Here is a 16,021-nt window from a genome sequence, read left to right as displayed (position 1 = left end):
CTGAATAAAAATTTGAGGAATCCAAGGATTATTTAGGGAAATTAAAATTCTTATGTTAGCACAGGATTGGTAGATTTATCCAGTTTGCAATTGAAACATTTATTGGCCCATCATTAATATTCACATCATATTATCTCGTGTTGACTAAGTAACTAAGGCTGACATTTGGGTTCTTTTCTATTTCATGGTGATGGTAAGTTGGGAATGGAAACAGCAGTCTGAATTGTTCCCTATGCCACAGAGGGTGCTGGTGCCATCTATTAATAGTAGGGAGTAGTTCCCACCTCTGGCTGCACATCTTCATCCCCCGGGGAGCTGTGAAACATGCGGCATCTTTGGTCCCATCCCAGCTCTGCTGAATCACAATTTTGCGATATGGGCTCTAAATAATGCATTTTATTGTATTGTATTGTATTTTTGTTTTTATACAGACAGGATCTTGCTATGTTGCCCAGGCTGGTCTTCAACTCTTGGGCTCAAGCAATCCTTGGCTTCCCAAAGCACTGGGATTACAGGCGTGAGTCACTGCACCCGGCCTTAAAATAATGCACTTTAAAACTGCTGTACGAGAACATTCTCTTTTCTCTGAAACTGTATATTGTGACTTTGCACAAGGAGGCTTACTAGTCATTCCAGTGAACTGCTTGAATCAAAGAGAGAGAAAGTTAATATTTACACAAAACCAGTCATGGCTGCACAAGAACTGGCCAGGCCTTGCAGCTTACTACTGTGGTGAGTGACTTGGACGAGGCAGCTGGGTAAGGACCCCTGGTGGCCACTGTGAGAATCAATTTGTGGCCACTTGGAAGCCTGCAGTATATTCCCTTTCAGTCTCTAAAAGAATTAAGCTATAGTTCTGTCCAAAGTAAATTTCTTTACTATCTTTTGTTATTGTTATTAATAAAAGTGCACATGGGATCAATATTGAAAATAAATACATTTCTTGGTACATCTACTCTTTAGCATACATGGCCCCCATTAAAAAAAACTCAGAATAAATCAAGAGTTTTAGAAAAAGGAACAAATGGACTGTTCTTTATAAAACAAAATACCTTGATTGTTGAGAATTTAGCAATTACAAATTGAACACAAAAGTATGACTAATGCCACCACTTGGATATAAGTATCATAAATGGGCTGGGTGCGGTGGCTCATGTTTGTAATCTTAGTACTTTTGGAGGCCGAGGCAGGCGGATTCACATCTACCTCTTAAGGCCAGGAATTTGAGACTAGCCTGGCCAACATGGTGAAACCCTGTCTCTACTAAAAGTACAAACAATTAACCAGATGTGGTGGTATGTGCCTGTAATTCCAGCTACTTGGGAGGCTGAGGCAGGAGAATCACTTGAACCTGGAAGGTGGACGTTGCAGTGAACCGAGATCGTGCAGCTGCACTCCAGCCTGGGTGGCAGAATGAGACTCTGTCTCAAAAAAAAAAAAAAAAAAAGACATAACTATCATGAACAGTTTTTACTGTTTACCCTACTGATTTACTTGGATTTAAAGAACTACATGCTTCATAGGGGTTAGAGTTCTTTGCCTTGTTCCCATTTAAAATATAAATAGCTTGGGCAACATGGCAAAACCCTGTATCTACAAAAAATAAATAAATAAATAAATAAATTAGCTGGGTGTAGTGGTGCGTGCCTGTAGTCCCAGCTATTTGGAAAGCTGAGGTGGGACGATCACCTGAACCCAGGAGGTCAAGGCTGCAGTGAGCCATGATTGCACCACTGCACTCCAGCCTAGGTGACATAGTGAGACCTTGTCTCAAACGACAAACCAACAAAAAACCCAAATATTCACATATCTCTTACCCAAAAGAAGCATTTTTTTTTTATTGGTTAATCTCTTTCAGAGAATATTGTGGGCTCTAAGAATATTAACAAATTGCAAATGGATTTTCATCCCCTAGTTTATGAACAACTATGTAACTCATGAATTTTTCTGTAAATGACCCTACTACTTGAGTATCATTGAATTTAATCATTAGCTAGTGTCTTTCTTGATTGAAAAGGTAAAATTTTAGAGATTCTGGAGCAATCTTGTATGTTGGCTAGAGATTAGTCAGTTCAGAAATTATGAGACAGCTTGGTGGAATGCAGCCAGTGTTGGAGTTAGGCTGGGTTCAGACGCCAGCTAAGGCACTTTTGGCTCTGACAGAAGTTAGAGATAGCTACTTACTGTTTCTAAGCCTCAGTTTCCTCAATTACAACATAAAACCTAAGATATAAGTGCTGTTGTGAATAACAAATGAGATCCTGCAATTAATGGTAGCTTTAGGAGTTTTTTTTAGGAGTTGAAACCTCTACTTTAAGCCACTGTCTTATCTCCTCAATAAAATCCAGCTGACCAGCTTTGAGATCGTACCACTAAGAAAAGACTCAATAAAGGAATCAAAAACAAATTTAAAAAATTTGTTTGTATGTATGGTTTCTCTTGGAGATGGTTTTGGCTCTGGAGTGATGCTTGGATTGAGATCTGAGTCCTCACCCTTAGTGCCAAGTTGTCCTGGCAAGGCAGGCTATTTTAAATTTTAGGGGGAAGGAGCGACATCTGTCGGACACAGTGCAAACTGCAGTTTGAAGTAGTTGGCTGTTTCTGAGATTCCTGTTGTTCTTTTCAATGATGTCATAAGCCTACAAAGCTGGTTTTTGGGCGATTGCTGCGATAAAACACAAGTATTTATGTACATTTATCATGCATCAATAGAAATATTTGTTTTATAAAAAAGCAAGTATCTCTTAAATCAGTGTGGAACTGGAAATGGAGTTGGTGGCGTCCAGTCTGATTGCAGGGTTTGGGAAGTTGGGCAGTGCCCAGCAGACACTGAGTTGACAGGACATAAGTAATGATTAAGTTGTTTGGCCCTAACTACATACTTAATTGGAACTGTGAGGTATTTATTTTGGCCTAAGTACCATGAAAAAAATTACTGAAACCCTAAGGACCCTGTGGTCTGAGAAAGTTTGGGACCCTCTACCGTTGAATTCTGCTGCTGCCTTTTGTACCCTAGATTTTCTTTCCTTTTTTTTTGTTTTTGTGTGGTTTTTTTTTTTTTTTTTTTGAGACAGAGTTTCGCTCTTGTTGCCCAGGCTGGAGTGCAATGGTGTGATCTCGGCTCACTGCAACCTCCACCCTCCCAGGTTCAAGCGATTCTCCTGTCTCAGCCTCCTGAGTAGCCGGGATTACAGGTGCCCACCACTATGCCAGGCTAATTTTTGGTATTTTTTTTTTTTTTTTAGTAGAGACGGGGTCTCTCCATGTTGGCCAGGCTAGTCTCAAACCCCTGACCCCAGGTGACCCATCCACCTTGGCCTCCCAAAGTGCTAGGATTACAGGCATGAGCCACCACGCCCGGCCACGTATTTGTTCGTTTGTGACTGGCTTATTTCACCTAGCATAACGCACTCAAGGTTCATCCACATTGTGGCATATGTCAGAATTTCCTTCTTTTGTTTTTTAAGTTTGCACAGTATTGCATTGTATATGCATGCCACGTTTTGTTTATCCCTTCATTTGCTGATGGATACTTGGGTTCTTCCACCTCTTGACTACCAGGAATAATGCCGCTGTGAACTTGTGCATATACCGTGGCCTTTTAGAGATGTGAAGTCTGAGGCACAGAGGTGCTAATTCACTTCTCCAAAGCCAAAGGAGATGGTGGAATCGGGATTTGAACCCAGGTGGTCTGGTTCCAGATTCTGTGTTCTTAGACATTATATATGCGGATTCTTTTCATGAATAGAAAACACAAGATTCTCTCCACTTAACAGATGGCTGCCAGAAGTATCTGGTCATGCTGGAGCTGGGCACGCTTTCTAGGAAGTCCTTTAGGGAGGCTTTTACATGTGAGTGCAAGAAGCACTCCATAGCGTGTACTTCTGCATGGTTGGGAACAATCTAAATGTCAGCAGAAGAATATCTATGTTCCTTGTGGTCTGTTCATATAACAAACACTATCAGGTGTGAAGATGAATGTCCTGGAGCTCCATGTGTCACTGTAGTGAAATCTCACCACTGAACAATAGACTGTTGAGGAAAAAGTCAGCTGCAGAAGGCTCTGCGGAGTAGAATACCATTTATATCAAGTTTCAGAATATTAAAAAATGCTGTATTTGTTTAGGGATATGGAAATATATGGTAAAAATATTAAGAAATGGCCGGGCGCGGTGGCTCAAGCCTGTAATCCCAGCACTTTGGGAGGCCGAGACGGGCGGATCACGAGGTCAGGAGATCGAGACCATCCTGGCTAACACGGTGAAACGCCGTCTCTACTAAAACATACAAAAAACTAGCCGGGCGAGGTGGCGGGCGCCTGTAGTCCCAGCTACGTGGGAGGCTGAGGCAGGAGAATGGCGTGAACCTGGGAGGCGGAGCTTGCAGTGAGCTGAGATCCAGCCACTGGACTCTAGCCTGGGTGACAAAGCGAGACTCCGTCTCAAAAAAAAAAAAAAAAAAAAATTAAGAAATGCTTAAGATTAAATAAACACCAAATGTAGTGTAAGTATAAGGTTACCCCGGGGAGGGCCGGGTGCAGTGGCTCACACCTGTAATCCTAGCACTTTGGGAGGCCGAGGTGGGTGGATCACTTGAGGTCAGGAGTTCGAGACCAGTCTGGCCAACATGGTGAAACCCTGTCTCTACTAAAAATGCAAAAATTAGCCGGGTGTGGTAGCAAGCGCCTGTAATCCCAGCTACTCGGGAGGCTGAGGCAGGAGAATCACCTGAACCTGGGAGGTGGAGGCTGCAGCGAGCCTAGATCGTGCCACTGCACTCCAGCCTGGGCAACACAGCGAGACTCCAGCTCAAAAAAAAAAAAAAAAAAGGTTACCCCTGGGGAGTAGAGGGAGAATCGTGTTTGGAGAGGCCCCCAGAGGACTTCAGCTGCATTTGTAATATTTGTAGTGCTCTTTTTTTGATAATGTTTTATTTCTTAATTTGGGTGGTGGTTACTGGTATTTGTATATTATTTTTGGTACCCTTTTATATGTCTGAAATGTGTTTAATTTTTTAAAGGGCCAGTGGATAGCATACGTGCTTACGTATCCATGTGAACTCTGTTTTTCATGCAGTCAGCTGAGCAAGTTGCAAGAAGTTTCTCTGAGGAACTGTGCAGTAAGTTGTGCTGGTGAAAAAGGAGGAGTTGCCGAAGCATGTCCTAGTATCCTTTTCACCGAGAGCTTGTTACTGGAATCTGACTTTGGATTTGATGCCTGTGCCAGAGACTGCTAATTGCCTACCCATTGTCCATTCTTCGCAACTTCCTTCCTAATGCAGTTCAGTTTTGCTTGGTGTAGTTGGGGCCCAGATATATTATTTACCTTCCCAGACGCCTTTGCTTGCAAGTTTGCCAGCATGACTTCCCCTAGTTGAGGTGGAAGTTTCTGGACTGGGCTCCTTGAAAGGAGGCACACTTGGCAGGGTGCAGTGGCTCACGCCTGTAATCCTAGCACTTTGGGAGGCTGAGGCAGGTGGATCACAAGGTCAGGAGATCAAGACCATCCTGGCCAAGATAGTGAAACCCGTCTCTACTAAAAATACAAAAATTAGCCGGGTATGGTGGCATGTGCCTGTAGTCCCAGCCACTCAGGAGGCTGAGGCAGGAGAATTGCTTGAACCCGGTAGGCAGAGGTTGCAGCGAGCTAAGATCGCGCCAGTGCACTCAGCCTGACGACAGAGCGAGACTTCGTCTCAAAAAAGAAAGGGGGCACACTTAGTTGGCCTCTGCCTTTTGCCTGTTGCTTTTCCCCTTCCCCCTGCCTTGAGCGGATGGAATGCCCAGGGCTTTGGCAGCTGTCTTACAAGTGTGAAGAAAGCCATCTGGTACACATTGGGAGAGCAGAGGAGAGGGAACCTGGGCCGCTGACAGTGTACCGGGAACCCAAGACGAATCTGCTTCAGCCCTGGTCTGTTTTCTCATGCATTTCTTTTTTTTTTTTTTTTTGAGATGGAACCTTGCTCTGTTGCCCAGGCTGGAGTGCTGTGGCGTGATCTCAGCTCACTGTAACTTCTTCCTCCCAGGATCAAGCGATTCCTCTGCCCCAGCCTCCCGAGTAGCTGGGATTACAGGTGCCTGCTACCACATCTGGCTAATTTTTGTATTTTTAGTAGAGATGGGGTTTCGCCACATTGGCGAGGCTGGTCACGAACTCCTGACCTCAGGTGATTCGCCCGCCTCGGCCTCCCAAAGTGCTGAGATTATAGGCGTGAGCCACACACCTGGCCTCATGCAGTTATTTTTAGTGGGAAAGACTCTGGTTCTGGTTTCATGCAGCTGAATGCACTTTGTTATAATACTCCAAAAGAGGCTCTTTATGAAGTTTGGAATCTCTTTTCTCTACCTTCTCTTATTAGTGTTATTTTTGTCATATATTGCTTTTTTGCCCATAAGCAAAAATGTTGGAGGTGAGTTAAAAGAAAATTTCGAGGATGGGCATGGTGGCTCATGCCGGTAATCTCAACACTTTGGGAGGCTGAGACTGGAGGACTGCTTGAGGCCAGGAGTTTGAGACCAGCCTTGGGAACATTGCGAGACCTTGTCTCTATAAAAAATTAAACAAAACAAACAAAACAGAGTGTAGTGGCATGTGCCTGTCATCTCAGCTACTCAGGAGGCTGAGGTGGGAGGACTGCTTGAGCTCAGGAGTTCAAGGCTGTGAGGAGCCTGTCATGCACTATACTTCAGCCTAGATGACAGCTAGACCTCGTTTCTATTAAGAAGTTTCCCGGCTGGGCGCGGTGGCTCATGCCTGTAATCCCAGCACTTTGGGAGGACAAGAGGGGTGGATCACGAGGTCAGGAGATCGAGACCATCCTGGCTAACACAGTGAAACCCCGTCTCTACGAAAAATACAAAAAAATTAGCCAGGCATTGTGGCGGGTGCCTGTAGTCCCAGCTACTTGGGAGGCTGAGGCAGGAGAATCGCTTGAACCCAGGAGGCGGAGGTGGCAGTGAGCTGAGGTCACGCCATTATACTCCAGCCTGGGTAACAGCGAGACTGCGTCTCAACAAAAAGAAGAATTTCCCATGGTAACCAAATAGACTTTCTCTAACTTTAAAAGGTCTTTCCCCAATTCATTAAGTCTATTTGATCTGTACATAATAACTTTTGCAAAAAGTATCAGTTTTGATCAGTTTTTTTCTGAGTGCAGAGATGCCAGGTGAAGTAGCTCTCTTTGGCAAAATGCCCGGATGGTGCAATGAAGGAAATTAGATCAGAACTCTCTCCATCTGCATGTCTGCGGTTTCAGTTCCCTTGGGGGAAACAGCCTGGGGGTCTGTTGGGACCTGTGGTAGCTGCAACATCCACTGTCTGCCCTTGAGCAGCCTCCTCTGTTGACCCCAGCGTGCTGCAAATACGTGGTCATTTTCAGAGCTAGGCAGCTGGAGTCAGGGGAATAGAGTGGATGCAGAAAAGAGTTTGCTAAGGAGCCAGTGCCACAGAAGTGTCAGAGCATTCTGCTTTCTGCCTGGTCTATTCCTAAACTATTTCAGAAGATTGGTCATCGGGCCGTGTGCAGTAGCTCATGCCTGTAATTCCAGCACTTTGGGAGGCCAAGGCGGATGGATCACCTGAGGTCAGGAGTTCAAGACCAGCCTGGCCAACATGATGAAACCCTGTCTGTACTAAAAATACAAAAAATTAACCGGGTATGGTTAATTACGGGTGCCTGTAATCCCAGCTACTCAGGAGGAGGCTGAGGCAGGAGAATCACTTGAACCTGGGAGGCAGAGATTGCAGTGAGCCGAGATCATACCACTGTACTCTAGCCTGGGTGACAGAGCGGGACTCCATCTCAAAAAAAAAAAAAAAAAAGGGAGGGGGTGGGGGACCAGGTGTGGTGGCTCATGCCTGTAATTCCAGCACTTTGGGAGGCCAAGGCGGGTGGATCACCTAAGGTCAGGAGTTAGAGAACAGCCTGATCAATGTGGTGAAACCCCATCTCTACTAAAAGTACAAAAATTAGCCGGGCATGGTGGTGCGCGCCTGTTATCCCAGCTACTTGGGAAGCTGAGGCAGGAGAATCGCTTGAACCTGGGAGGCGGAGGTTGCAGTGAGCCGAGATCACGCCATTGCACTCCAGCCTGGGTAACAAGAGCAAGACTCTGTCTCAAAAAAAAGGACAGATGTGGCAGTAGATGGGTTTGGGAGTGCTGGCTGTTGGGTTGCTCAGAGCTGTCAACAGTGTCCTGGAGAATCAGCATGTTGTTTGTTTATATTGCACTTTTCTGGAGAAAAATGTCCCCCAGGACACGAAGAAATGAGGTTTCACGAGATAATCCAGTCACGGTTGGTGTTTGCAGATACAGTGATGAATGTCTTGCAGGTCCCAATTGAATTCTCGCCAGAAGCTGAAGTATTGCTTTGGGTGCTTAATCCAGTCATCCTGTTTTGAGTTGGTCTGTCTTTGAGGTTATTTACTCGACCAGAACTCAAGGCATTGGGAGCGCTGCAGACCTGGATATGTCAAATCTCAGGGCACTTCCAGGGGAAGGGATGAGCCGCCTCCTCCCTCATGACCGGCGGAGGAGAATCTGTGCCCGGAGGCCTGACCTGTGCGTTCACGGGGGCTCCTTGAACGGTGTGTGTGGGAGGGGCGACCACATATTGAGAGCTGTTCGTGGCTGATTCAGGATGTAGGTGGTCTGTATGCTCTGTACAGACCTTAGAGACAGTTACAACTCTAGGCTACATAATGGGAAACAGCAGTGAGGGAAGCGTGATTGGACTTAAACCCTTCCTCAGCAGCCTAACAGCCGATTTAGCAGGGTTAATGGAAACACAGGGTGGCCACAGTGTCACCCAGAGGCCTGGAAAGCACCCCTTGCATGAGCCTGCGTCAGGTGGTGTCAGGAAGCTGGGGCAGCCAAGGGGAGGCTGAGGAGGAGCAGCGGAGGAACAGTTTACAGAAGCCATCATGCAGATGTGTCCCCAAGGGTGGAGGAGGAGCCCGAGGGGACCTGGAGGGTGTTTTCCGGGTCTGGAATTTTCGGCAGCCTGACTCTTTTCCCTTCCATTTGATGCGACGGCCACAGCAAAATCAAGGCTATCCTGTAGGTACTCATACTACCAGTTGAAATGCAACTGTTTACGAGGGTAGACCCCATTGTTAGCTCCAGGCAGCTGGCAGGATTTGGGCATGGGTAGCTGGCGACCGGGTTTGGAGTCATCCCTTTCTTCGCATCTTCTCTGCCATCCTTCCCTTGTTCCTGACCTTCTTGCAGAGCTTCCTAATTGGTTCCTGCCTAAAATTATTTCCTTTCTAACCAATGCTTTGGAGTGATGCCGCTGTTTTTGTAAAGAAACTTTCTCCACGTTTTATGTGCGTTTGATGACCCCTGTTGCATTAAGGGGTGCAATGAAATGGGTTTTGAATCGAGGCTGACTTGGGTGTAATTTCCCACTTGTTCATTTGCACACAATGACACAGCTCTCTGACTGCTGTGCCGCTGTTTTTTCTACTGTGAAAAAGGAAAACAACCCAGAAATCAGCATAGCGCCTGGGTCTGGTTGGCAGTGGCGGCAGCAGTGAGGGCGGTGGCTGTCCCTGCTGCTGTTGTTATTACTGGATCTTAGAGCTCTTTTTTTTTTTTTTTTTTTTTTTGAGATGGAGTCTCACTCTTTCACCCAGGCTGGAGTGCAGTGGCGCGATCTCGGCTCACCGCAACCTTCTGGCACTCAGGTTCAAGCGATTCTCCTGCCTCAGCCCCCTGCGTAGCTGGGACCACAGGTGCGTGCCACCACCCTTGGCTGATTTTTGTGTTTTTTTTTTTCATTTTTTGAGATAGAGTTTTGCTCTTGTTGCCCAGGCTGGAATGCGATGGCACGATCTTGGCTCACCACTACCTCCGCCTCCCGGGTTCAAACGATTCTCCTGCCTCAGCTTCCCGAGTAACTGGGATTACAGACATGCGCCACCACGCCCGGCTAATTTTGTATTTTTAGTAGAGACGGGGTTTCTCCGTGTTGGTCAGGCTGGTCTCGAACTCCCAACCTCAGGTGATCCACCCGCCTCGGCCTCCCAAAGTGCTGGGATTACAGGCATGAGTCACAGTTCCCGGCCTGATTTTTGTATCTTTAGTAGAGACAGGGTTTCACCATGTTGGCCAGGCTGGTCTCGAACTCCTGACCTCAGGTGATCTGCCCACTTTGGCCTCTCAGAGTGCTGGGATTACAGGCGTGAGCCACCGTGCCTGGCCTGGATCTTAGAGCTCTTCTTTTGTCACTGGCCAGTCCTCGTCAGTCACTTCTATGGGACCTTTCTCTGGTTGCAGGGTGTTGGGTGTACCCCGAGGCTCAGATATGGGAGCTCCTGGCTTCTTGAGAGACCTTCTGGGGTGTGGCTGGCACTCCTCCACGGCCTGCCCTCTTGGACATCTGTCTCTCCAGCCGCTGCTTTGATACCTCTGTCTGGATGTCTCATAGCCATCATAGATTTAGCATGTCCAAAACTAAGACCCCTCACGCCTGCCCATCCTGTAGTCTTCCCCTCTTAGTAAATGACAGTTCCAGTTGCACAGGCCACAGATCTTGGAGTTGTCCTTGACACTCCCTGTCTCCCATGCCTCACACCTAAATCCACTGGCAATCCTGTGATGCCAGTCCAGAGTCAGACGCCCCCTCTGCCGTGGTCTGCCCTCTCATTCTGCTGCTCTGCTCTGGCCTCCGGGAGACTCCCGGCCCTCCTTTGTTTCCTGCAATCGTGCTCAACCCAGCAGCACAGTGACTTTTCCTTTTTTTTTTTTTTTTGGACATAGTATAGATCAAAGTCAAAGCAGAGTGATTTTTAAAAGACCCAGGTCATCTGTCGCTGTTCCAAAGCCTCCAGTATCTCCCGTTTCAAGCAAAGACTAGCAAAGACTTTGAAGTGGCCTGCAAGGCCTTTGTGATGTGTGGCCTGGCCCCTTGTCCCTTGTGACCTCGTTTCTAGTACCCCCAAGCCCATCTGCTCCAGTCACACAGGCGCCGGCCGTCCCGGTCATAGGCTGAGCTCGTTCCCATCCCAGGGCCTTTGCTCTTGTCACTCCTCCGCCGCGTGCTCCTCTCCCAGATGACGTCCCCCCATTTCCCTCAGCTCTCTGCTCAGATGCCCTCTTGTTGGAGGAGGTGGTCTTCCCTGAGCACTGCATATAGAACAGCCACACACCTTTCCTGTGTGCCCTGCTCTGTCCCTGAGCACAGACAGGCCTGCCTGTGACACACTGTAGAGGCCCTGTGTCGCGATCATCTCTCCCTGGTGAGACTCTGCTTTGCCACTGTGATGCTCCTGGCCCTAAATAATTACTTGCAGAATAGACCAGTACATTGAATAATTTCCACACATACACATGTTAGATGAGAGTGTAGGCTCCTCCACTAGCTGGCCCGGTCCTGCTGCAAGCTCCTTTTTCTCTGTGGGGACCTGGCTAAGCTGTGCCCCTTCCTGATGGTGCTGCACCTGCACCTAGCCCCTCACCTGCACTTGTGTTGCCCATCAGCTTTGCTTTTCCAGTCCCACTGTGTTATCCTCTCTGAACCCCTGTATCAGGGGCAGTTGGAGTGATACTGTTATAACTGCTTCCAGGCTACGGGACACCCTCTCAATTCCTAAGTCATGCACTTTTGAACATGTGTCCCAAGTTGACCCCTCTTATCTCCCCTGCAGATGCTATTTATCTGGAGATTCCTATGGTAATGGTGCCCCATAGAAGGTCATGTGCTGGGGTGAGGCTTGTGTGTATACCTTAGGTGCTTAAGAAATCAAAGTTACCCTCACCTCTTTTCCCCTCTCCTTTTGTTGGATAGTGCTAGGATGGTTTAATGTTATGACATTTGGTTCTTTTTCATTTGATTGTAGATGTTTGTCTCAAGTTTTGAGTATATAACAATGAACTTTTAATTTATTTTTAGTTTTTTGAGACAGTCTCACTCTGTCATCCAGGCTGGAGTGCAGTGGTGCAATCTCCACTCCCTGCAACCTCCGCCTCCCCGGCTCTAGAGATTCTCGTGCCTCAACCTCCTGAGTAGCTGGAATTACAAGCACATGCCACCACACCTGGTTAATTTCTGTATTTTTAGTAGAGACAGGGTTTTGCCATGTGGGCCAGGCTGGTCTTTTTTTTTTTTTTTTTTTTTTTTTTTGAGACGGAGTCTTGCTCTGTCGCCGAGACTGGAGACTGGAGTGCAGTGGCCGGATCTCGGCTCACTGCAAGCTCCGCCTCCCGGGTTTACGCCATTCTCCTGCCTCAGCCTCCCGAGTAGCTGGGACTACAGGCGCCCGCCACCTCGCCCGGCTATTTTTTTGTATTTTTTACTAGAGACGGGGTTTCACCGGGTTAGCCAGGATGGTCTCGATCTCCTGACCTCGTGATCCGCCCGTCTCGGCCTCCCAAAGTGCTGGGATTACAGGCTTGAGCCACCGCGCCCGGCAAGCCAGGCTGGTCTTGAACTCCTGACCTCAAGTGATCCCCCCACCTTGGCATCCCAAAGTGCTGGGATTACAGGCGTGAGCCATCGCGCCTGGCCGGATAATGAACTTTTTAGTTTCTCAGTGAAGTTTTGGATAACTTAAAAGTATTATGGCCGGGCGCGAGATCCGGCCACTGCACTCTAGCCTGGGTGACAGAGCGAGACTCCGCCTCAAAAAAAAAAAAAAAAAGTATTATGTACTCCTGAAAAAATTTCAAGTTTACTAGAGGGTATAAAATGAAAGGTTAAAGCACTCATGCTGAGGAAATAAGAGTAACTACTTTTATGTCTTTTGTGAATCTTTTGAAATTACTGTTTCTTAACATGTGCTTTTAGATATTAGAAGGGTAGATTTGTCAAAAAACCTGTTGTCATCATGGGATGAAGTGATCCACATTGCTGATCAGTTCAGACACCTGGAAGTCCTTAATCTCAGGTATGAACTCTTGGTTGCCGAATTTTCATGAACAATAAGAGTCATCTCCTTGCTCCCTCACAGCATCTCTGAGGCAGAAAGATTAAGGCTGCCACCTGATGATGCAGGAGTTAAGAAGAAATTACTCAGGCTGATAGTGAGGGTATAGAAGTCCTCAGTAAGGTATTCCTTTTAATGAAGAGCAGCCCCAAATTATTTTCCTTTCTATCACAAGCAGCCTGTAAAATGGAGCTGCAGACATGTATTTTTGAGATGGAGTCTCACTCTTGTTGCCCAGGCTGGAGTGCAATGGTGCAATCTCGGCTCACTGCAACCTCCCCTTCCTGGGTTCAAGGGATTCTCCTACTTCACCCTCCTGAGTAGCTGGGACTATCGGTGCCCACCACCACTGCCGGCTACTTTTTGTATTTTTAGTAGAAGCAGGGTTTCGCCATGTTGGCCAGGCTGATCTTGAACTCCTGACCTCAGGTTTTCCACCTGTCTCGGCCTCTCAAAGTGCTGGAATTACAGGTGTGAGCCACCACGTCCCGCCTCTTTAAGGACACTTTAATCTTTAAGGGCACATCGATTATTATAGCCTTGCAAACGGTCACATGAGGTGATTCATGAATAAGGAATGTGTTTTAACTTTTATCAGGTGGGGGATGAGTTAGATTGACATTGAACTGCAAGATCTTATTTCTTTTTAGCCTGACCATAAAGATGGAAGGTTGGGGGAGGTGATATTTAATTGTGGAGTAGGAGAGGAGAGGTGATATTATTAAAAGTGCTTGTTTATTTGAAATTTGAAACCTTCTAGCATTTAATTGCTGTAGGAATGAGTAATTTCATTGGGATACTGTTTAATTCTGTTTTGATAAGGATTTTTCGTTAATCTAACTATTTTACTAATGTCACAGTTTTCCAGGCCTTCCTGAGTATTTGATTTGTTTTAATCTCAGAACCTAACTTTCCAAGGGTTTAGCCAGGCTTCCTCCTTTTTTTTTTTTTTTTTTTTTTTTTTGTTGTTGCCCAGGCTGGAGTGCAGTGGTAGGATCTCGGCTCACTGCACCCTTCGCCTCCCAGGTTCAAGTGATTCTCCTTCCTCAGCCTCCCAAGTAGCTGGGACTAGAGGCACCTGCCACCATGCCCGGCTAATTTTTGTATTTTTAGTAGAGACGGGGTTTCATCATGTTGACCAGGCTAGTCTTGAACTCCTGACCTCAGGTGATCCATCTGCCTTGGCCTCCCAAAGTGCTGGGATTATAGGCGTGAGCTTCCACGCCCGGCACAGGTTTCCCCTTTCATTCTTAAACCATTTTTGCATAGACAGGTGAGTGTACAGTATAGCAGGTAGGCCTGAATGAATTGTGCTCCCAAATAGAGCAAATAGGGGTAACTCAACCCATGGTGTCTCATCTTCGGAAATATGGGCTTGTGTTTTTTAATATATCTTCTTTCAAAGTGACTGTCAGGATTGAATAGAGTTTTGAGAAAGAATTTAAGGGACAATAATTTCATCCATCCTCCTAGCCATAATTTCATCCATCCTCCTAGCCAAAGGGCAGACTCTATGTTTAGAGAAGCAAAATGCTAGCCCACGATTCAGTGTATCAGTAAGACTGGAGAACGGGACTTTGCTTTGCACTGTCCAGAGCCATGTCTTGTGAAGCTGGAAGCTCACCTTGCAAACGCCTGAGTTTCGGGTTTAGGAAGCCTGCAGCCGCATACGGCTGCCCTAATCCTGTGAAAGCATCTTTACACAGCTGATCCCAAAAAGTTGTAAATTGTAAATGTTAAAAATTAGGTAGTCTTGATTCACTTGAATCATTAAAAAAGTGATTTCCATTTTAAGATTGAAACAAATCAAACCCCTTAGATTAAAACCCAAGTTGTTGCTTTCAACGACTATTTCAGTTGGGTTTACTGTATAGAAATAAGTATATTGTATCTTCTTTTTCTACACAGTGAAAATAAACTAAAATTTCCCTCCGGTTCAGCATTAACTGGAACGTTTTCTGCACTGAAGGTTTTAGTCCTCAATCAAACAGGAATAACGTGGGCTGAGGTAATCATATTTCTTTGGTTTATTACACATTAATAAGCAATTAAAAATGTTTGATTTAGTAGGGAATTGAAGTATAACTGTGGCTTCGTTTAAATCATCCCAATATCTATTAATAGATAACAAGATTCTTTAAAGTGCCTTGCAAAATCGAGTTAAAAGCGCATCGTAGTTGAGTTTTGCATCTAGGAATCCGTGTCCTCTCTCAGCTCACTTGGACTTGTTCTGGGGCCTTTATAAACAGTGGCGCTCCGTTGTGGTATGCACCGAGGATGTGCTGAGCGTCGTGTTAGCTATTGATAGCTCCCTGAGTTTTCCTGTAAGTTTTTTTTTTAGAACAGAAGCCAAGCAGCAGAAAGGTTCTCACATCCTTTTCTTGTTAGAAGTTCGGCTTTTGGAAGCCGCAGTTCATTTTATACAGCTGGGCTCAAAAGTAGACTTGTGGGTCCTCAGCACAGCAGCGTTTGGGACTTATGTCTGGCAGTACAACTTCCTCTGAGGTGTGCTGACTTCACACAACCAGAGCATGCCACTGTCTGTTTTTTTTTTTTTTTTTTTTTTGAGATGGAGTTTTGCTCTTGTTGCTCAGGCTGGAGTGCAGTGGCGCGATCTCGGCTCACTGCAACCTCCACCACCCAGGTTCAAGTGATTCTCCCTCCTCAAGCCTCCCGAGTAGCTGGGATGACAGGCATGCGCCACCAGGCCCAGCTAATTTTGTATTTTTAGTAGAGACTGGGTTTCTCCATGTTGGTCAGATTGGTCTCGAACTCCTGACCTCAGGTGATCTGCCCACCTCGGCCTCCCAAAGGGCTGTGATTACAGGCCAGAGCCACCGTGCCCAGCCCACTTTCATTTTTATTCATTTATTTTTCTTGAAACAGAGTCTTCGCTCTGTTGCCCAAGCTGGAGTACAGTGGCGCAATCTCGGTTCACTGCAACCTCCGCCTCCCAGGTTCAAGCGATTCTCCTGCCTCAGCCTCCCAAGTAGCTGGGATTACAGGCGCCTGCCACCATGCCCAGCTTATTTTTGTATTTTTAGTAGGGACGGGGTTTCACCATGTTGGCCAGGATGGTCTTGAACTCCTCAAA

At 46.4% G+C, this 16,021-nt stretch overlaps 1 protein-coding gene across 26 annotated transcripts in view; it reads left to right on the top strand.

Moving 5' to 3' along the window:
• Positions 1–16,021, top strand: part of TBCE (tubulin folding cofactor E) — an 82,494-nt gene that overhangs the window by 49,740 nt on the left and 16,733 nt on the right. For 25 of the 26 annotated variants that reach the window (XR_012413586.1, XR_012413597.1, XR_012413592.1 and 22 more), the window contains 3 exons: positions 5,076–5,164; positions 12,789–12,888; positions 14,836–14,935. Coding sequence is in view for 17 of the 26 variants with exons in the window: in XM_073993028.1 (XP_073849129.1) it covers positions 5,076–5,164; positions 12,789–12,888; positions 14,836–14,935 (289 nt within the window). In the remaining 9 variants the exon portion in view is untranslated. Of the gene's footprint in view, positions 1–5,019; positions 5,165–12,788; positions 12,889–14,835; positions 14,936–16,021 lie in introns of all 26 variants that reach the window. The other variant, XM_073993188.1, reaches the window with a different exon arrangement.

Source organism: Macaca fascicularis, chromosome 1 (genome assembly GCF_037993035.2).
Source record: "Macaca fascicularis isolate 582-1 chromosome 1, T2T-MFA8v1.1".
NCBI classification, from domain to species: domain Eukaryota; kingdom Metazoa; phylum Chordata; class Mammalia; order Primates; family Cercopithecidae; genus Macaca; species Macaca fascicularis.
The sequence above is the reverse complement of the archived record's forward strand: the minus strand, read 5'-3'. Positions and strand labels throughout refer to the sequence as shown.